Source organism: Nicotiana tabacum, chromosome 24, assembly GCF_000715075.1.
Source record: "Nicotiana tabacum cultivar K326 chromosome 24, ASM71507v2, whole genome shotgun sequence".
NCBI classification, from domain to species: Eukaryota; Viridiplantae; Streptophyta; class Magnoliopsida; order Solanales; family Solanaceae; genus Nicotiana; species Nicotiana tabacum.
This window is the reverse complement of record NC_134103.1, coordinates 70171542-70194249: the sequence shown is the minus strand read 5'-3', so window position 1 is coordinate 70194249 and position 22708 is coordinate 70171542. Positions and strand designations below refer to the sequence as shown.

The 22708-nt window shown below is 39.8% G+C and overlaps 3 protein-coding genes across 3 annotated transcripts; all 3 read right to left on the bottom strand.

Annotated features, from left to right (window-relative positions):
- Positions 1-16749: 16749 nt before the first annotated feature.
- On the bottom strand, positions 16750-17259 carry LOC107767807 (uncharacterized). Its single transcript, XM_016586901.1, has one exon. The coding sequence runs from the start codon at positions 17257-17259 to the stop codon at positions 16750-16752; it is 510 nt and encodes a 169-aa protein (XP_016442387.1).
- A 635-nt stretch (positions 17260-17894) lies between these two features.
- LOC107767806 (secreted RxLR effector protein 78-like) lies at positions 17895-18347 on the bottom strand. Its single transcript, XM_016586900.1, has one exon. It carries the CDS (start codon positions 18345-18347, stop codon positions 17895-17897), a length of 453 nt encoding a protein of 150 aa, XP_016442386.1.
- Positions 18348-18650: 303 nt separating this feature from the next.
- Positions 18651-19806, bottom strand: LOC142178207 (uncharacterized). Its single transcript, XM_075247532.1, has 2 exons — positions 19488-19806; positions 18651-19276 (listed from the first exon to the last, which is right to left on the bottom strand). The coding sequence occupies exons 1-2, from the start codon at positions 19804-19806 to the stop codon at positions 18651-18653; spliced, it is 945 nt and encodes a 314-aa protein (XP_075103633.1).
- Between the last annotated feature and the right edge of the window lie 2902 nt (positions 19807-22708).

The window sequence follows — 22708 nt, the reverse complement described above, 5'->3', positions numbered from 1 at the left end:
AACTCAACCACAACCGCTTCAGGACATATACCAACTGAGAAATGAGCCTACCTCTTCTGAGTGCACTTCTGAGGGGTCGGAAGGTAACAGTCAGGCTTTAGAGCCTTCATCTACACATGCCCCTAATGCACCAGTTACTACAGTGGATGTGGATGAGATTCCGGATGATGGCCGAGGTGGTGATACCAGAGTTGCCGTCCTTGAGGGGTCGAAGAAGAAAGAAATTTGGGAAGATAGGTTCGTCAGTCTAACTACATTCAATAGTTTCCGAGAGTGGTAGCCATCGAGATGGCTCATTCTTGATCATCAGTTCTTGATAAATACAACTCGGCGGTGTTGAGACAATTCCGAGAGCGGAAGGGTGGATGTGGTTCACACAAAGTGTGGTAGATGCTAAAGAGTACCTGATCTGGAAATTTTACGCTAATGTGGCGCACATAAAGAAGGGGAACAAAGTGACGAAAGTGAGGAATCTGAAAGTGAGGTTTGACCAGTGCACCTTGAATACATACTTAGGGTTGGAGGATGTTGAGCCGATACTTGGAAAAGCTGGATATGGGCGATGCAGCTCGCCCATGGCTAGCTGAGATTCTGGAAGCTCCGGGACCACCACCACCATGGATCACAGCAGGGGTTCCTATTCAGCGGAACACCCTAAATTTTAAGGCAAAGGGATGGCAGACGTTTGTGTGTAGCAGAATACCCATGCCAAAATGAAACAAATCTCCCAATCCCGCGGGTAGTGCTAGTCGCCTCTATCATGGCCGGATACCCAATCAATGTGGGTGCCGTGATATCGGCCAACATGTCTTTGGTTGGCAGGCAAAGTGACAGTTCCTACCCGTATCCCAACACTATCATGGAGTACCTTACAGATGCGGGGGTGGAGCCGAGGAATTTTGACACAAAGGTTCGGGCAAAGAAGCCTTTCACTTGGTATTCTCTAAAGGACCCGAGGAACCCAAAGAATAAGGGTTAGCCGACTACTACCGTGGGCCAGTCTAATGAGCCTTTGGTGATAGCGGCAGAGTCAGCAGACAAGCCTTCCCCTCCAGCAGTGCCTTCTTCCAGTACAACTGCCATGCCACCACCTCTTTCTCCAGGGCCTTCAGCAGCAGTTCTCTCCACCTCAACTTTAAGGCCGGCGCTTATGCCCACTCATCCACTATCTGCGGTGCGAGTCTCCCAGACACTGGCGAGCCTCAACAACTGGATGCAGACAACTACTGCAAAGCTATCTGACTTAGCCAGTGTTGTTGTAGCACAGTTATCCACCTCGACACTCCAGATTCCTCCAACAGTGGAGGATACATTGAAGAAGATTTTGGAGAATCAGCAGACCATCATGAACACTTTAGTAGCACATGGAGCAGTGATTGAGGAGCTTGGGAAGCAGGTAAAGAAGATGAAGAAATCCCAGGCATCCAAGAAATCATTAGATAGCCTGAGGAGAGAGGTCACCAAGATAGCAGTCGTTGGGGACCTTCCATTTCATATGCTGATGAAGAGAGATCCAGCAGCACCAGTAGTACCCGCTGGCCAGTCTGAGGAGCCAGACCTAGCTGCCGACACTGCTGAGGCGGTGCACCAGATGTTCACCCACCCAGTTACTCCCAGAGCCGAGGATGATAAGATCCAGTTAGAGGAGACTGAGGGAGGTGACGGTACTATGGACATATCCACATAGGGAGTCCTCTTCACTCTTATCCTTCTTTATTCTTATTTTGTTAAGCATTGGGGATAATGCTTACTTTAATTCGGGGGGTGGAGTTTATTGGATATTTGGATGATTTGACATTTGGTTTGTAATAACTGATAACATTTTCCATTTTCTTTTTATCATGTACAGATTCTCCTCTTTCTCTCTCTATTGATGTATGTATTTTCTCTTTTCCTCCCTCATTATGTATATTCATTATACTTGCAGTATCTTGATTTATAGCTTCTTTATTTTATTTTCTTATTAGTCAATGTTTAATTTATTAGCTATTTGTTTAATCTAATAGATTCTTTTTAATCTAGTAGCTACTTTTTATGTTTGAGTGGACAATAAGCCTTTGGTTTTCTTATTGCCACGGTTCTTTCCAAAGGTAGTTTTTGTGTGAACCGGGTGACTCTTCCCAACGATGGATGGCGTGACAACCTTCTTAAGGGATTAAGTCCATTTTTAGTGTTTAGGTAAGAATAGTAGTAATAAGAAATAAAAAAAGACCTAATTGAGTCAAGCTCGAAGAGTCAAATATGCTTCACTTGGTACCAACACACTTAACTACGTGCTTATAGTTAGAAATAAGTTTTTTTTGGAAAGAAATAGCTCTAGTTAGTGACCTTGTGACTCTTGTGTTGGCTTAGGCAATCATCGAGTGGTTTAGTCGAGCCATAGTGATTTTCAAATCTTGATTATGATCGTTGTGTGCCCTTGACTCTATCCTTTTTAACAATCCAGCTGTGTGAGAGGTGAGATGATTTTGTTGCAAGTCCAAGTACCCCTGCAAATGGTCTAGAACTTGCCCCGAATGTGTTTCTAGGAAAAACTTTTAGTTTTGCTTGGCTTGAGAAGTGATTCTAGGCCCACCAATGTTGTTATCCCTAGTCAACCCATTTGAGCCTAAAATCTTTCTCATTTGATCACCATGTTACAAGCCTTTACCAGTTCTGTCATGACCCTCTCTTGGCACCCGAGATTTCCTTAACACTTTTGTAAAATAATTAGCTAAAAACATAAGTTTAGGGGAGAGACGAGGAGTTTGAAAAAGGTATCAAGGCACAAAAAGAGAAAATAAATGAAGAGAAGGAAAGGCAAGCAAAAGAAAGAAGAACAAAAAGAAAAATGCAAAATGAAAGTGAATAAGTTGAAGAGTTAAAGGGATTTCAAATAATAGTAATGATGCAAAGCATGGAGAAAGCAAAGAAAGGAGAAAATGAATATCATAACCAATAAAGGGTGAAGCTAAGTCTCTCTAATCCTCCTATGGAAAAAAAATGCCTAAAAACGTTGGCAAAGCATGAGCCGATAAGAGAAAATGGAGTGCTTAATGAAATTTGAACCCGTTTTATCATAGCATATCCAACCTTAGTCCAAAAGCTTTCATTGCATTCTGAAAAAGCCCTATGTGATTTCAAGCCGAGTGAGCTTACATTAGTGGTGATTTACATGAGAGGCAAGCCTATGGTACTTAAAGACGTACTTGTGACATTCTTTTGAGAGAGATGAGCGAACCTTTCACAAATCTTTGAATTGAGTGCTACATTCTTAAGTGAGATAAGCAAATGGAGAGTAGAAGAGGAGGAGTTTGGGATCCACAATGACCTACATGAAAGAGCGAGCTTCCTTGATGAATTAAGTCAACTCTTGATGCTCAAGTGTCACATTAGAACTATTTGTGCTTAAAAGTTCAACCCATTGCCTTGTTAATAATTCATAAGTGTATGGATAATTGTTGGTCCCAATTGATGTGTGATTGATGCATTTTCTGATTAGCTGGAATAGCTCTTAACTTGTGGAGGTGAGAATTACATTATTTGCTTGAGGCCACGCAAAAGCTTAAGTTTGGGGGAGTTGATGAGTGGGGATTCTGACTACTTATTCGCACCTTTTTTCTTTCGTTTTAGTCCAAAAGCATTTAATTGTGTTCCTAAAAACTGATGAAATATGCTTAATGATAAGTGGGGATTTTGACTACTTATTTGCGCCCTTTTTTTTTACTTTCGTTTTAGCTCAAAAATGCTTAAAGGTATTCCCAAAAACTGGTAAAATATGCTTTCTTGTAGGAATATTGGAAAATGAGCCAAAACGATGAAATTCAACTCAAGAAGGAGTATTTTTGGACAAGGACTAAAACCAAGCAAAATGGAAAAAGTGCGGACCGAATAATTTTGTTTGCGGCCGCAGATCATAAAGGGATTTATGCCCTAGCTTCTTTGAAAAGTGTGGACCGCACAATAATTCTGTGGCCGTAAAAGAGGAAGATCAGAGAGTCCCATTTTTAAGTTCATCAAGAAGTGCGGACCGCACTATTATTGTATGGCCGCAGAACTCAAGAGTGCGGCCGCACTAAGAAATGTGCGGTCCACAGAAGTTGAAGAAGTGCGACTACAATTCAGAATTTTGCGGCCGCAGAAGTCCCTCCTGTCAAGCTCTGCATCAAAATGCGGACCGCAAAAAAAATTGTGCGGCCATAGAACCTCCGAAAGGGCAATTTTGTCCGAAACTTTCAGCTATGTATAAATAGTCTGTTTTGACAAAAATTAGGAAAATTTTGAACATCTGAAAGTTGGGAGCCATTTTTATTTCTGCTTTAGGAAATTTTATGATAGTTTGTCTATTTTACATTGGAAATTTATCTCTTTATCACTGAATTTGAGTTTAATCTTCTATTCTTCTTTAATTTCTTCATTTTCATCTATGAGTAGCTAAATTTCTAGCTAGGGTTGTGACCCAACCCTAGTGTGGGTACCTAATAGGTTTTTGATTTAGGGTTTATTTATGGTTGGGTGTGTAATATTTAGCCTAGTTATTGCTTTAATTGTAGAATTAATGGTTGCAAACATTGATTCAAGCCTATTTGACTTAGTCTCTACTTGAGAAAGAGAGACTGAGTCTAGGAAAACTTGACTAACAACAACTTGATAGTCCCAATTAAAGGATTGAATCTAGAGATAGTAATACTCGACTTGAACATCTATCAACTATTTTGTGAATTACCCATTTAGACTTGAGAAAGCCAAATTGGGCAAAACTACTATATTACCGAGAGGTATTGAGTGGGTAATTGCGGGTTGATTGTTATATTATACCCCGACCTACCAAATCTTCCCTAAAGCCCACAACTCGTTAGGCAAATACCTAGGTGGAAGTCACAACCCTAAATCTTTTACATACTTGAAAAACAACACCAAAAATATTATTCTCTAGCTTTACATTTGCAAACCGTAGCATAATTTAGAAGTAGAATCAAAACACAGTTTGTGGAAGTACATCTTAGACACTTTACGTGCTTAGTCCAAATATATACCTAATCCCATCTACGCTCCCTGTGGATTCGATCCCGACTCCTAGTAGGGTTATTATTATTGCAATCGACCGCTTCACAACCCCAAACTAAGGTGTGATTTGGGCGAGATCAATTTTTGGCGCTGTTGCCGGGGAGTATAAAAAATGGATTTAGCTATATATTTGGTTTTATGTGTGAATTGTCTTCTTTTCCTTCCGTGTTACTAATCTTTTTGGTGAAACAATTGTAGGTGAAACAATGGATCTCAACAATAATGGTCCTCTCGGAAATATGCCTTTAGGGGATGTGGACGTGGAAGATGACCAAGTTGAAGAGATTCCTCTTGAACCTGAAGCAAATAGACGAGGCCGACCGCTTCAAGACAATGTTCCCGTTCCACCCTCACCTCCACCAAGAGCGGATCCACACCAAGTGTTGTCGAATGAAGGGTATGAAAGTGCTGTAGTCCTGCCCTGCATTAGGGCGGGCAACTTTCAAATCACAAATATTATGCTCACATTGCTAGAGCAATGGGGATCCTTCACCGGGGCTCCGAATCAAAATGCGTACAAATACTTGAAAGGATTTGTGGACACTTGCTGGGGGAGTAAACAGACAAACGTCTCCGAGGATGCTTTAAGGTTGAGGCTATTTCCTTTTTCACTACGAGGGAAAGCCTTGGATTGGTTAAAAAGGTTTCCAAACCATTCCATTCATACATGGGATGAATTGGCGGAGAAATTCATTGCCAAGTTCTTTTTTCCCTGGCATATGGCTACTCTAAGAGACGAGATTCTATCATTCAAACAAGAACCCAATGAGCCTTTGCATGAGATATGGGAGAGGTACCGAACTATGGTGAAAGAGTTCCCGGACAATGACATGACTGAGGCTAGGATTAAATAACTTTCTATAGGGGGATCAATACTACCAATCAATGCGTGGTCAACCAACTTGCCGGTGGAAATTTTGTGACAACACCATATGCCGAAGCTTGTAAGATCTTAGATGAAATGGAGGATACTTTATCGGCATGGTGAAGTAGAGCAAATGTTCCTCAAGGTGATCCAAATGTGATTCACCTACATAAAGAATTACATGATCATGGGCAAGCAATTGCCGAGTTGACCACCACAATGAATCAATTAGCCAAAGCTCAACTTCAACAAGTTTAAGGCCCTAAGAAAGCAAACGCAATGGAAGGAGTAAATATGATCTGAACAAGCAAAGGCAAAAGGGTCAACAAGTGCAAAAATGTGCGGAACAATATGTGCAATAAGATAGTGGGTTTGACCAAGATGAATCTTACAATGAACAAGAGGAGGAAGTACAATATGGGAACAACTTCCAAGGGCAAAGAAACAACTCTCAAGGCCCGAATCAACAACAATGGCGATCTCAAGGTAATCAAGGGAATTGGAATAATCAAAACAACCAAGGTAATTGGAATGGTCAAAAAAATCAAGGAAATTGGAATGGTCAAAATAACCAAGGCAATTGGAGTGGCAATAGTCAAGGATATTGGGGAGGCAACAACCAAGGGGGATGTAACAATAACCAAGGAAATCGGGGGTCGAGCTTTCAAAGGCCCCCGATGTATCAACAACCAAGCAACCTACCTCCTTATCCTTCCCAGGGTCCAAACGCTTCCAACAATGAGATGGAGTGAATCGATAATATGTTTAAACAAATGATGGAGAAGAATGCCGACTCCGATGCTCAACTAGCCTCTCACAACACTTCAATTCGAAATTTGGAAGTTTAATTGGGGCAAATCTCGCAAGATTTAAACACTCGTCCTAAGGGGGCAATACCAAGTGACACGGTGGTGAACCCGAATGGTGGGAACAACACGGGACATGCCATGGCCGTGACTACAAGGAGTGGAAAAGGTGGGGATGTAACCACCTCAAGTCAAAGAAATATTGTGGATAATGAACAAGTGATTCAAGAAGATGAGATTCAAAACAGTGTGGTGTAAGCAAATGACAAAGGGAGAATTGATATTGATGAAAATGTGGAGGAGACTCAAGAAAAAGTGAACCCGTCTAGGGAACACATTGTTGACATACCGGAACCGGTAGTGCCAAAGGCTAAGACACCAATGTCAAGGCCTCCTCCTCCATACCCTCAAAGGCTTGCCAAGCAAAATGGCGAGAATCAATTCAAAAAGTTCATTGACATGATGAAGAGATTATCTATTAATATGCCATTGGTTGAGGCTTTGGAGCAAATTCCCGGATATGTAAAGTTTATGAAGGATTTGGTGACTAAAAAGAGGTCGATGAATTGTGAGACTATAAAGCTGACATATCAAGTGAGCGCAATTATGCACTCAATGGCTCCTAAATTGGAAGATCTCGGCACTTTCACAATCCCTTGCACCATTGGAAGCGCCGACTTTGCCAAAGCTCTTTGTGATCTAGGGGCAAGTATTAACTTGATGCCCTACTCAGTTTTCAAAACGTTGGGGATTGGGAAACCAAGACCCACTTCTATGAGGCTACAAATGGCGGATCGTACTATGAAGAGACCATTGGGTATTATTGATGATGTGTTGGTTCGAGTTGATAAGTTCATCCTCCCGGCGGACTTTGTGATTCTTGATTGTGAAGTGGACTATGAGGTGCCTATTATTTTGGGTAAACCTTTCCTTGATACGGGGAAGGCCCTTGTTGATGTGGAAGCCGGTGAGCTCACCTTCCGGGTGGGTGATAAAAAGGTGGTTTTTCATGTGTTCAAATCTATGAGGCAACCGAATAGCAATGAAGTTTATTCGTTTGTGGACTTGGTGACCGAGGTGATTGTTGATGATGCTAGTGCCATGATGAATGTTGATGATAGTTTGGAGGCCGTATTGCTTAATCATGATGATGATGAGAAGGATGGCTATGTGGAATGTGTGAATGCATTGCAAGGAATGGGGTCGTACACTTATGAACCCCGCAAATTGTCCTTAGATCTTGAAAACCGGAAGACTCCTCCAACAAAGCCCTCAATCGACGAGCCTCCCACTTTCGAGTTAAAGCCATTGCCTCCACATCTCAAGTATGAATTCCTTGGCCCGTGTTCTACTTTACCGGTTATTCTTTTCTCTTATTTAACTAACGTGTAGGTAGACTCTACTTTGGCGGTGCTACAAAAGAGGAATAAATCTATCAGATGGATATTGGCGGATATTCGGGGTATAAGCCCCGCCTTTTGCATGCACAAGATTGTTTTGGAGGAGGATGCCAAACCCTCCGTTGAACATCAAAGAAGACTAAATAAAGCAATGCAAGAGGTGGTGAAGAAGGATATCAAAAAGTGGTTGGATGCCGGGGTTGTTTACCCGATTTCCGATAGCTCGTGGACCTCTCCGGTTCAATGTGTCCCAAAGAAAGGGGGCATGACTGTGGTCACCAATGACAAGAATGAGTTGATTCCTACAAGAACGGTGACTGGGTGGAGAGTGTGTATGGACTATCGCAAACTCAACAAAGTCACAAGGAAAGATCATTTCCCACTTCCCTTCCTTGATTAGATGCTTGATAGGTTGGCCGGCCGTGCTTTCTATTGTTTCCTTGATGGATATTCCGGCTACAATCAAATTCTTATTGCTCTGGAGGACCAAGAGAAAATTACTTTCACATGTCCCTATGGTACTTTTGCATTCTCGCGGATGCCATTTGGGTTGTGCAATGCACCGACAACTTTTCAACGGTGTATGATGGCTATCTTCACCGACATGGTGGAGGATTTTCTTGAGGTCTTCATGGATGATTTTTCTGTGGTTGGAATTCCTTTAATGATTGCTTGACAAACTTGGATAAGGTCTTGGCAAGATGTGAGGAGACAAACTTGATGCTCAATTGGGAGAAGTGTCACTTCATGGTCGAGGAAGGCATTGTCCTTGGCCACAAAATTTCAAAGAATGGTATTGAGGTTGACAAGGCTAAGATAGAGGTGATTTCTAAACTCCCACCCCTACATCCGTGAAGGGAGTGAGGAGCTTCTTGGGTCATGCGGGATTCTATCGCCGTTTCATCAAGGATTTTTCTAAAGTGGTGAACCACTTGTGTAAGCTTTTGGAGAAGGATGCCAAATTTCATTTCAACGAGGATTGCATGAAGGCATTCGAATTGCTCAAGTTTAAATTGACTACTACTCCTATTATCACCGCACCGGATTAGAGCTTGCCTTTTGAGCTCATGTGTGGCGCAAGTGATATGGCGGTCGGAGTAGTTTTGGGGCAACGTATCAATAAAATCTTCCATCCAGTCTACTATACTAGTACGACCATGAATGATGGCCAAGTCAATTACACAATGATCGAAAAAAAGCTCCTTGATATTGTCTTTGCTATGGAGAAGTTTCGCCCGTACTTGATGGGTACAAAGGTCATTATCCACACCGATCATGTGGCGCTTTGGTACCTAATGAGCAAAAAGGATTCAAAAGCGAGGTTAATGTGGTGGGTGATTTTATTGCAAGAGTTCGATCTCGAAATTCAAGATCACAAAGGCAGTGAAAACCAAGTGGCGGACCACTTGTCTCGCTTGGAGGAGGAGGGGAGTCCACATGACGGCCTTGAGATTAATGACTCATTCCCCGACGATCAACTTCTAGCCATTTCAATGATCGAGATGCCATAGTTCACTGACTTAGCAAATTATCTTGTGAGTGGTATTGTACTGAATGAGTTCTCTTCAAACCAAAGGAAGAATCTCAAACGAGATTGCCTTGACTATTATTGGGATGAACCGTATCTCTTCCGAATTTGTATCGATGGTGTGATTCGACGATGTGTGCCGGAGGAAGAACAAGTGGAAATTTTTGAGGCTTGCCACTCTTCACCATATGGTGGTCACCACGGTAGAGCGAGAACGACGACAAAAGTGTTGAGTTGTGGATTCTATTGCCCTACCCTCTACAAGGACGCTAGTGATCTAGTCAAGCATTGTGATGAATGTCAAAGGGCTGGTGGGATTTCTAAGAAAAATGAGATGCCCCTCTCCACCATCTTGAAAATTGACATTTTTGATATGTGGGATTGATTTCATGGGACCGTTCGTAAGCTCTTGTGGGAACACATACATTTTGGTAGCTGTGGAATATGTGTCAAAGTGGGTTGAGGCCGTTGCTCTTCCCAACAATGAAGCTCGAAGTGTCGTGGCATTTTTGAAAAAGAATATCTTTACAAGATTTAGCACTCCAAGGGCCATTATAAGTGATGAGGGATCTCACTTTTGTAACAAAGCTTTTGATACCTTACTCACCAAGTATGGTGTCACTCACAAAGTCTCGACCCCCTATCATCCTCAAGCAAGCGGACAAGTGGAAGTCTACAACCGGGAGATCAAGAGTATTTTGTCAAAGACCTTGAATTCCAACCGTACGGATTGGTCGAATAAACTTGATGATGCTCTATGGGCTTATAGGATGGCTTACAAAACACCGATTGGGATGTCTCCATACCAGTTGGTGTTCGGAAAAGCTTGTCACCTTCTGGTGGAACTTGAGCACAAGGCTATGTGGGCATTGAAGAAGCTTAATCTTGAGTGGGATGTCGCAGCTAACCTGAGGGTGGCACAATTGAATGAGCTTGATGAATTCGGGTACCATGCATGTACAAGTTCTTCCTTATACAAGGAGAATATGATGTACCTCCATGACAAGTACATCCGGAACAAGGAGTTTAAAGAAGGTGATCTTGTGTTATTGTTCAATTCTCGGTTACGGATGTTTCCGGGAAAGTTGAAGTCTAAGTGGAGTGGTCCGTTTGAGATTGTGAAGGTGACACCCTTTGGTGCATTAGACTTGAAGAATAAAAATGATGAAGTGTTTAGAGTCAATGGTCACCGGGTGAAGCATTATCTTGGAAAAGTTAATGATGGCCACGTCGTGGTATTAATTCATTTCAAGTGATTGTGCATTTTTTGTTGATTCTTATTTTTCCTAAAAATACAAGGGTTTATAGATCTCTTCAAATCGAACCAAAATTGGTTCGATTCTCTGATTTTGAGTATTATTTGCGTCTATATTTGTCCTATGCTACCGTTTCTGTGTATATTTCGTTGATATTTATTTTTCCTAAAAAAACTAGGGTTTACCGGCTTATTCTCCTAATTTAATTTTAAATTGATTTATGTGTTCTTCTTTCCTTTTATGATTTGATTGTTTGCATTTCCTTACTTGTGTGCTGATTTTTACCACTATATAAACCCATTCCCTTTCCCCTTTTTGGACAGACGAAAGTCACTAAAAAACTCTCATTAAAAATTGAGGTTTCTACTCTGTATTTGTTTACTATTCTGTTCTGTTTGTCTTGGCCGGCTGAAAGCCAAGGCCACCAGATTTCTACTTTTCTGACCATCTCTTGGGTGTGAGCACTGTCCTGGGTTCTTGAAACCCTTGGAAACTTGACACATTTGAGACTCTGGGTCCTTACTGCTGTTCTTTTCTTGTTTATTGAACAATCACTGTTTGTTTCTAAATCCTCGCAATGTTTATTCTCTTATGTTAGCATGTTCTTTGAAACTGCACGACTTAATGTATTCCCTTGACTCTCTTTATGTGTAATTCTGCCTATAATTGCTAGCCTAATAATGTCTTTGCACCTAACTTAGTTAATTTAGACAGAATGAAGCATGCTTAGTTTGGTGTTGTTGATAATTCGAATGTTCTGCCTTGATTATATGGTTTAATCTATGTTCTCTGCCTAATTCTGAACTTCTAGTGATTAATTGATGTTATTAGCATGCCTTAACTTGTTTAAGACCTTTATTCTAAGTGTAGTATGCTCCTATGACTATGGTTGCCACTCTATGTGTTCTTGCCATGTCCAATTCTGCACCTCTAACAACCTGTTATCCTTTAAACTAATCCTCCTTGACTAATACCCTCTATGATATCTAATCCTGTTTATACTGTGTAATCCTGAGTTTGGTATAATCTGATCCTTTAAGTTCTACACTGGTTGCATTACTTGGTTTTACTAGTCTAATGCCCTTTCCTGCTGACTTTGCAATCCGAGGCTCTTTATTTCTTATAATATGACACCCTGCCCAATATGTTAGTTTGCTTCTTAAGTTCATTATGTGATTATCTTATAGTGTTTGCAAATGCTTTTCCAAACCTATTGCTATTTTTCATTGATTGTTTCTTGTTATGAGTCTAATTCTGGGTCGGCTGAAAGCCAAGGCCCCCTCCCCTAAATCTTCTCTATCAACCTCCCTAGTGTAAGCACTGCTCAAGGTCCATTTTGAGACCCTTGTGAACTCTGACACACTAGGGTCTAAGGTTCTTTGGGCCACTTTGTCCTAATTGTTCAACTCTGCCCCTCCCTTTTTCACCTACTGAATAAACCAATTAGTTTGTGTAAATGGCTGTTGATCAGCCCTGGCTACTGGGTTTAGGCTATTTTGTGTAAATGAAGATTGTTTTTCTGGGTTTGATTGGCTATGACTTCTGGGCTGTGGTGTAGCCTGTTGGATATGTAATTGAAGGCATTGCTGGCTGGGTATACTTTGGGCCTATCTTAGGCCCACTATAGTTATTTTGTAACCCTGCAATTTATTTCACTCATTGAGTCTGTAATAATGTTGTAATAACAATTGGGGTGTTAGTAAAATTGGAAAAATGGGTGTATTCTAATATTTGCATGAACGGGTAGAAATCCTGTCTATAGGTATTTAATTTGCTCGAACATGTTCTGCTACTATGCGTGTTAGATAACCTGCCTATAGGACTTGAGTGTTTAATTCATTTAACATATTCTGCTTCTACATGTTTGTTAGATATCATGTCTATAGGAAATAAAGTGACCAATGTTTCAATTTGCATTACGGCATATTCATTAGATACTATGACCCTAGGGTTACATTAGCTTATGTTCTGCAAATCTGTATTTTAGAAATCATGCCTATAGGGTTTTAATTGGTTAATGTGCTGTTGTTATAATTGCTCACTTAGGAGACATGCCTATAGGAGCGAAAGCCAGTTTCAATCGCTAATTGTAGAAATTCTGCCTATAGGGTAATCCCACTCGCTTTTAAGTGTTAATATTGAACACTGTTTCTATTAGAAAGCATGCTTATAGGATCCAACTGAGTAGTTCTGAATATCTTCTATGGTTATCATTGCTAACTATTGTGTAAATCACCTAGATAGCATGTCTATAGGTTTAATCGCTTATAATCTGTAATCAACGAGCAATTGTGTAGTCGCTTAGAAGTTGTATCTAAAACGACACCTTGCATCTGAAACTGCCAGCACGTTTGAATTCCAAGGTCACATAGAAACCATGTCTATAGGGCTTAATGGCTTTAATTTGCCTCAATCCTGAAATTGTCTAACGTTTAATGTGAAAATTTATTCGCGTGCATTTGTTGTCTAAGTGTGGAGGCTAACTTGAGCCCTTAATTGCTTTTACATAAAGTCCAACTTGTTTTGTATGTCGCCTAGTTTTATCATTTCTGAGCATCCTAAGCTAAGTCTAGAAACCATCCAAAATAGAGGTCCAAACGCCTCCTGGGCCATAGGCATGAGACGGGTAGTGTACGCATAGGGCACAATTTAGAATCAACTACTGCGCTTTAGGTAAAAATTTAAAGATAGTAATCGGGCAGCAGGAGATGATAGACTGTGCCCGCTGAATAATACGAGTAACACCCCACCTCGAAGGAGTTACGAAGTATTATTTATGTTGCACGGGGTGATCCTTTAGACTAAAAAACATAGGACCCCCCATCTTGTCTTTAAACCAATTATCTGTGTTTACTCTTTTATTTTGGTAAATCCACTAGGCAGAGTGCCTAGGACTAGTTTTTATATATGTAATAAAATAAAAAAAAGTAGCATGTTGTCTTACGATGAGTAAGACGATAATATATGTCTAACACATATGTCCTATTATCAACTTTGAGCTTGTGAGGCCCAAAATTGATATACAAAATGATCTAATATGAATATGAAAATGAAAGCCTAAAACATGTATAAAAACTAGCCTATTACATAGATAGCCATAATATGCAGATGTGACCATTTGTTTGCCATTGTATTCTGCTAAGAAGTACTTCTCAGTAGTTGTTTGGTCTAAATTTCTTGCACTGTTAAATCTGCAAACCTTTGATGCTGCAAACTTAAAAACCAAACAGTGTTCTACCGTAGATATCACTGTCCAGCACCCAATATTCATCATTTTGCTGCATTTTGATGTCCATATTTCGTGCATGATCCTTTTCTGAACGTGTAGAACTCTTCCCAGATTGTGCTCCTTGTGGCTTCTACTTGATGAACCTGATGAGCTGCTCCAATTTCTGCGTTGCCATTTTCCTGTATGACCATCTGAAAAGCACTTCCTCGTCCAAAACCTGGGGAATATGTGCCAGTTGTGAATTTGGCCACCCTTTGATTCTTGTGTTTTGTATCTGTTTGCTAGGTTGAGTGCATTTCTTGACATGATGGAACATTGTACATGAAAAATGTCATGCCAATACTCCCCCATAATGTTGCAGAAACCTAGCCAGTTCCAGTGAAAATATATTGTCACGCTTGTGTCTACCCCAGCTTCACTCCCGTTAGAATGAGTACAAAGTACTAATACCACCAACTAAGAATTAGGCAAAGGATAGGGTATGACTACATTGTCATTTCCTGCAAAAAAGACCACTAGGTTAATATATATAAAGGCTCTTCTCGATTCCAAATTATGCCTGCCTAAGGTGAGGAGGCAGGACATTTTGTTTTCCTCATAGTCCTTGTGTTGTGTGTTTTTGTCTTCTCCAGTTGGTGTTTTTGGAGTCACGTTGTACATTAAAATGATCCACGAAAAAGCACTATCTCCCATCTGCTTACTATCTTCATCTTTGCACCAGTTGTGATTGAACCAGTCCATTTTGAAGACAGATTCGTATGTGGCCCATAGCTGCTCATTGCCTAAACTTAGGTGCTTCCCTTCCTGTGCAATTGAGGTGTTAACTTGCATTTGGTTGTCCACTCCAAACACCTCCTTTGCTCGTATTTTAGCTTTCCAAAATTACCTGCTAAGCATATTAATTATGGGCAGCAGAGTACTCCTCCTCGCTTCTATGCTTGTGCCTAACTTTAACTTCCTGCCAGTGGAATGAGTGCATAGAACTAATACCACCAACTGAAATTCCATCAAAGTATAGGGCATAGACACAGTAACTTTCCCTGCAAAAAAGAACACTGTGTTAGTGAAACAATTCATCACCATGCTCTCCTCCATATGGACTTAAACATGGTGATGCATTGTGAAATCCCTAAATGAACCACCCTCAGAATCAATGTGATCTTCTTTGAAATTTGCCTTGTTCCATGTATGATCAGTAGGTCTGTTGTAATGGTTTTGATTTTTGAACAGTAGACCTTCCATTCCACATGCATAAAATCTGTGCTTAATCTTGTTGCGCACATACACTAATTGGACATAATTTTCCATAACTTTGTGTTGTTTTCCATAGCTGTTGAATGCATTCCAGTTGACCACCATATACCTTATATGTTGTAAGCTAACAACTAGTATAAGATATGTCACTAATGTACCCAAGCTAGTTGTTTTAGCAATGTAACAGGACTCCAGTGAACTGCACTGTCCATTTCTCCTCTGTAGCTTCATGCTTATGCCAATCATTAATTTCCCTCCATGTGAATGAGCAAGAATTACTGATACCACCCATAGGATTTCAAACAATGAATAGGACATGATCACAGTAACTATCCCTGCAAAAAAGAACACAACGTTAGTGATAAACAATACACCTAGGCTCTCCTCCCTAAGGACTTGAGCATAGATATATAAGTGATCTCCTGTATTCTCTTCCACATTGATCTCCTCCCTAAGGATTTGATCACAGCCTTTCGATTGATCTTTTCTTTTGCTTTTGAATTCCATCTGCATCATCAGTAGTTTCTGGCAGCCTTAACCCTCACATATGGACATTGTGATTTATCAGAATTCACAATCCTTCGACCTTGTGAATCAAGCTGTGAAAATCCATAAGCCTCAATATTCCCCCTATCTAATGCATAATTAGCTAAGTGATCTGCTAAACTATTGCTCTCCCTTAAACTGTGAGATACATTTACATTACACTCCTCGATAATATTTCTGCTCCCCTCTACATATTCCTTACATTTCAAGGAGGCACCCACTTCCCTTCTAAAAGATTCTTCATGAGCATTGAATCTGTTTGTAGTATGATTTGGGTGAACCCCTGCCCCACACAAAATCGCAATGCCTCCAAAATTGCTAATGCTTCTGCCTCATTATTTGTAGCATGGGGTATCTCCTTTCCTATTGCACAAATGACATCTCCTTCCTCATCCCTCACCACATAGCCTATAGAACTCATTTTTGAACTTTCCCTGCTTGCACCATCAGTATTCACCTTGATCCATCCTTCAGTAGGACACTCCCATATAACTTTTGTGATCTTCAAAGCTGGGGTATATTGCTCCAGTTGTTGAATTAAGCCAGGCCATTTGTGTGGCACATTCTTCATACTAGGCTTTCTTACTTTGACAAGGGATTGTAAGGTAGTCGAAATTTGATATATCACTCTACTAATTGTCACCACCTCACCATATTTCTGACTGTTCCTTCTTTTTCATAACTCCCACACGATGATCGCAGGTAATGCTTGTAGAATAGGCTGCAGTCGTGGTATAACTTTTGTTGTCCAGCATTTAACAATTGCCTGGTGTAATGTCAAACTTCCATACTTATTCCTGCATTTGTTAGGAAATAAGTTCATACTTTTCTAGCTGCAACTGATGTAAAGAACAGATGAGGTAGTGATTCCTGCTCTTGAACACAACACCAATATTTCGATGGCATAAAATATCCCAAGCATCTCATCCAATCATCTAGAGGCAACTTTGCTTTCCAAACCTTCCACAAGAACAAAGATATTTTAAAAGGCAATCCCTTTACCCACATTTTACTATATGATATCGCAGGATCATTCCTTCTCCTCAAATATTCCCAAGCAAATTTCACAGTACAATCCCCTCTTGATTCTAACATCCAGTATGGTTTGTCTAGCACATCAATAGCAGTTGGGGGCTTAATATTTTCTAATATATATACTGCTAAATCATCAGGCAATACCTCCATCAATCTATCAACATCCCATACACCATTATGCACCACCTCATAAACATTGTTGATAGAATCATCAATTACAAAATCTGGAGGTACAACAAAATATAAAGCTCCAAGTCCTGTCCAGTTTTCATACCAAAAGAGAGACGATCCCATTTTTAAATACCATCCAATTTGATGTTCGACCAAATCTCTACATTCTAACATCTTCCTCCTTATATGTGATCCATCTCGCCAAGGAACAATAATAGGATTGAGCTTTTTACAGTACTTTTGACTCATGAATGAACTCCATAAGCTAGGTTTTGTTCTAAAATTCTACCATAACTTACAAAATAAAGCTTTGGAGACATCATGCAGTAATCGAAAATTTACACCTCCCTCTTCACACGGCAGACACAATTTGTCCCAAGATGTCCAATGTCTACTCTTTGCACCCACAACACTACTCCAAACAAATTGCACAAATATCTTGTGAACCTTATTTATCACATAAGGAGGGGGATTGACAGCTGAGAGTGAGTGAATCGGCATACTTTGAAAAACATGTGAAATCAAAATAGCTCTACCTCCAATTGATAATAATTTACCTTTCCACGTTTGTAGTTTATCCATGACTTTGGTGATGAAACCTTGATAATGATCCATTTTTCTTCTAGTGTAGAATATAGGACAACCAAGGTATATAAATAGAAAGTCTTGCCTACTGATGTCAGTTATCTGTTGGACTTTGTTTACTACTCTCTCAGGTGTAGAATGATGCATATAAATCGCAGATTTAGCTTTATTAATTAACTGCCAGAAGCAATTTCATAAGCAGATAACACTTCCATAATCAATTTCAAAGATGTAGCATCAGAGGAGGAAAAAATAATAGTGTCATCGGCATATGCGAGGTGATTGATTTTTGGACTCCATTTAGGCAATTCAAATCCACAAAAATACAAATCCAAATGGAGTGCATTCAAACCTCTAGATAGTGCTTCAGCTGCCGGGATAAAGAGAGCAGGAGATAATGGATCTCCTTGTTTCACTCCTCTTGTCGACTTGAAGAATCCATAAGGTTGCCCGTTTATCAACACAGAATACCAATTATTTGAAATGATTCCAAACACCAAACCTATGAATCTTTCTCCAAATCCCATCTTCCTCAGAACCTTAGTCAAGAAAAGCCAAGATAATCGATCATAGGCTTTAGTCATGTCTAATTTTATCACAACATTAGGCCCTGCTTTAGTCCTCATTCTATTATCTGTGATTATTTCTTGAGTTAGCAATACATTCTCAACGATGCTTCTTCCCTTAACAAAACCTGCCTACTTATCTGAAATTAGATTAGGAAGTATACCAGCTAGCCTCTCATGAATAACCCTCGAGAAAACTTTATTTATAAAGTTACTAAGGCTAATTGGTCGCATATCAGAATAAGTAGAAACCTCTTTCTTCTTAGGTAATAACACCAAATTTGTGTGAGTCACAAACTTTGGTAAATTCTGCCCATTTAAGAAAGCTCTAACCATGTCATACACATCATCTCCGACTATATCCTAGCATGTTTGGAAAAAACATCCAGTGAACCCATCAGGTCCCCCTGCACTGTCCCCATTGATCCCAAACATTGCCTCTTGCACTTCATCTTTGGTAGGCTGCCTCATGAGCATTTCATTATGTTCGTTATTCACCATATGTGGCATATGATCCAGTATCTTAAATGCTTCAGGAACCTTATCTTCATGAAATTGAGAATTGAAAAATTTTACACCTTCATCTGCCATAGCCTCTGTATCTTCAATCCAATTGCCCTCGCTATTTTGAATTCTATTCAATTCCAACCTTTTCCTTCTTCCATTGACTTGCGCATGAAAAAAATTTGTGTTCCTATCTCTATCTTTGAACCATGACATTCCAGATTTTTGCTTCCAAAATTCCTCCTCCAGCGTTAAGTATTTTATGAACTCTGCTTGAACTTTCATAAGCCTTTCTCTATTCTGAAAAGAAGGATTCAATTCGAATTGTGCTTCATGAACTAAGACAACTTCTTCCAAACTAGCAATCTTTTGGAAGATGTTTCTATATGTAGACTTGCTCCAAATTGAGATGGCCTTCTTCACCTTTTTGAGCTTGTGATTGAAAAGAGTAAATGGATTAGCATGAAAATCAGCAGCCCAGTTCTCTACCACAACAACTTTAAATGTCTCATGTTTGGTCCAGAAATTAAAAATTTGAAAGTTTTCTTAATTGGCACTGTCGTGGTATTGACACTCAACATCATCGGGCAATGATCTGAACCTATCTTAGAAACATGAGTAATCTCTAATCCTGTAAACATCTGCTGAAACTCTACATTGGCTAAGCATCTGTCAAGTCGCTTAAAATGCAATCACCTTCACCTCGACCATTCCACCAAGTATATATACTCCCTTTAAATCCAAGATCGAATAGGTTGCATGTATTTACACAATGCCTAAAATCAAGAACTTTATTCATGTGTATGGGCAAGACACTAAATTTTTCTTCTTCATCCCAAATAACATTAAAATCTCCTCCGACTAGCCATGGAAGAGACACATCACTTGCAAGTGCATATAAATTGTCCCACAACTCTATTCTTTCAGTAGAATCACATTTTGCATAGACAAAGGTGACAATAAATGACACTCGAGTATCCATATTTGTCAATTTTAATGTCAGTTGTTGCTCCATATTTATAATGATATCAACCCCATGATCTTCATTCCCATATTTTATTTGAAACATTAACGAAGGCTTGTAGCATTCCAATCTTTCTTCTATACCTTTCTAGCTTAGTTGCTCTTTGCATTGGTTCCATGATACCTATGAATTGAAAATGGTGTTGCCTCTGCATATTGACAAGCCTCTCAAAGGCTTTCTTTGTATTCACCGATCTCACATTCCAAATTAAAGCATTTATCATTGATTGTGCAATTTGGATTGGGTCCTTCTTATTTGAACCCCAGGTGGAACTACACTTTGATTATCTCTGGATTGCTTCTTTTTACCCCTCCTAGAAGATTTTCCTTTCTCAATTGCTCTAGGTGAAAGATCACCTTGCCTTGCTATATTCTTAAAGTTCTGTGCCGTAGATTCTTCATCCATGTCTCTCCCTTTTCTTTCCACATTTTCATCCTCACCATGATCCTTCTGCTGAACTACCAGTTGATTTCTCATGGGATTGGGGAGCAGTGATTTTCCAACATTATTTTTACCAACATTGGTTTTATAACAACTGCATCCAATGGAACAGTGTTTGGAATTTTTTGTTGAAACTGCTCCTCATTTTTCTATTGCATAGTCATATTTTGTATGCCATTCTTAGCACTGTTAGGCTCATCACCTATGTCACCTTTATCTCCTTTAGTACCCCCAAGGTCATTCAACAAAGTATTATCCACATTAGGGTGGTCATTAATCCTAATAGGAACAACTGTAGCTACAGGGGAATTTTGCAGCTTTTGTTTTTCATTTTCTTGCACAGTTGGGGCTTCAATAGATTGCTGATTGTCATTGTTTGTTGTCACAGCTTTAACACCTTGTCCATTCACACTTTGTTCTTATTCTCCATCTTGATCATCTTCTGTTATATCTTCAGCATCACTATCTTCCTCATCCCCCAGTAATTCATTCTCCTCTGAATCCTCCTTAGTTTGATGACTCCATAACTTGCCTTCTCCCAACTGTATTTTTCCAGATTCTTTTACTAACTTATTTGCATCGAATGAGTCTTGAGATGGTATTTCCTGGCATGAAGTATTGGTAGCAACTAAATTACCACCAAAAGTTCTTTGTACCCATTGTGATGTGGACTCCTTATTTGGTGCAAACTTTTCCTTAACTTTGTCGATTGAGCTATCTTTATTACCATCCTTAGACACCCCAGTCCTAGGAGAAGTAGGATTAAATTCTGGAGCTGCTGCATTAAGTGTTTTCCCAGTAGGAGTTGTACTAGGTGTAGGAGTTTGATTATTACCATATTCTACTACTACCAGCTGATTGTTAGGTTCCTCAACTGCCCAATTCTTTTGCACCACCATAGCATTACTATTAGCTTGAATTTGTTTCTGCACTACAACAACATTTTCATTCCTAATTTCTTCAATTTCCAAAACTGCAAATTGGTTTCCCACTTGAACCTGCTGCCTTTCACCTTGACTAACTGGGACTATTTCTTTTCTAGTAGTTCCTTGAGCCTCCTTTTGATTAATAATCTTTTTAGTACGATTATCCCTAACCTCTTTTCATTGTTCCTTACCATTACCATTGACATTGCCTACTACTTTTCCACTCGACAAAATCATCAAAGGCCTATGTTGATTTAAGTTAGCTGATCCAGTAACCAATTCACCTTGTTTAGTAACTTCATTCTCAGCTTGTTGCTCAACAGTCCTGTTCTTCATTAGTTCTGGATGAATCCTCTAATGCTCATTCATCTCATGACCTTGTAGTTTGCATTCTTTACAATATTTGGGCAAGTAATCATATTTAATGGTCACCCATTCTGTCCTCATGACTCCAGTTGCCTCATTCTCTATGTCCATTCGCACCTTCTTAGGTAATTCATCTAAAATATAAACAAGAACTTTCACTCGCACACAGCTCAGCCTTGTTTTATTAATTGTAGCCATGTCGAGGTGAAGAGGCTTACCCACAGCTGACGCTAAAGAGAATAAACACCCCTTGACGAAAAATATTGGTAATAAATTTGGAAATGAAATCCACGCCATTACCTTTGGTGTTTCCTCCCCGGCCTTGAATTTTGCATCATAAATCAACGTTCTTAATTGATATTCATAACCTGCCTTGTCTTTCACATAATATACACTCTTTGATGTAAAATCAATAAAATCTTGCCATAACGTCAATCAAATTAATACGTGCCTATCCCGAAGATATCCAATATTACACTCGCCTTTAATTCCACATTGAAGAGGGACAGTTCGACGTAATTCATTAATCTCATGCCATCTATACGAAAATTTGCCAGCCACTGCGTGTTCAAGTCCCTCAATGACGTTCATTCGTTCAACTTCTGTCTCAGTAAACACTACTATGGGTTGCCCATTGAGAATTGCTGCTCGTCTCAATGGAATAGGATCAACAGAAGCTTTCCGTTCTTGCATGGCAACATTTATTGTGCATGGTTTCAGGATTTTGGAGTAGTTTAATGGCTGGGTGTTTGTGTTTGGGGCAGTAGAGGGTGTTGTGGTGGAGCAGCCGGAAAAGGTGGCTGGCCGCCGGCCATTGTGGCCATTGAAGCTTAAAATCCCAGCTTTTCCGCGATGAACAGTAGCGAATCACTGTTTCATTGGATGAATAGTGAAGCGAAGCTACTGTTCACTACACTGTTACAGTGAAACAGTAGCGAAATCACTGTTCGCGTCACTGTTTGGCACTATTCACTACTAAAGTGACAGCGGAATTTTGAGAGAAAAATTCTAGAGAATTTTTCGTATAGGATTTTTTATTTGTGTTTACTCAAGGACTTTCTAATAATAATTTTTTTTTTTAAAAAAAACTTCTTATTTTTCTCTCTGACTATTTGACTAATTCATATAATTCAAGTTCGGCCGGTACTCACAGTTGTGGA

Bases quoted from the DNA above. Each gene is read 5' to 3' on its own strand.
- LOC107767807 (XM_016586901.1), bottom strand. From the start codon at position 17,259: ATGGGATCGTCTCTCTTTTGGTATGAAAACTGGACAGGACTTGGAGCT.
- LOC107767806 (XM_016586900.1), bottom strand. From the start codon at position 18,347: ATGAGGACTAAAGCAGGGCCTAATGTTGTGATAAAATTAGACATGACT.
- LOC142178207 (XM_075247532.1), bottom strand. From the start codon at position 19,806: ATGGAGCAACAACTGACATTAAAATTGACAAATATGGATACTCGAGTG. The intron at 19,277-19,487 runs GTGATTGCATTT...TTGTTGTGGTAG, and splicing joins GTGGAATGGTCGAGGTGAAG to AGAACTGGGCTGCTGATTTT.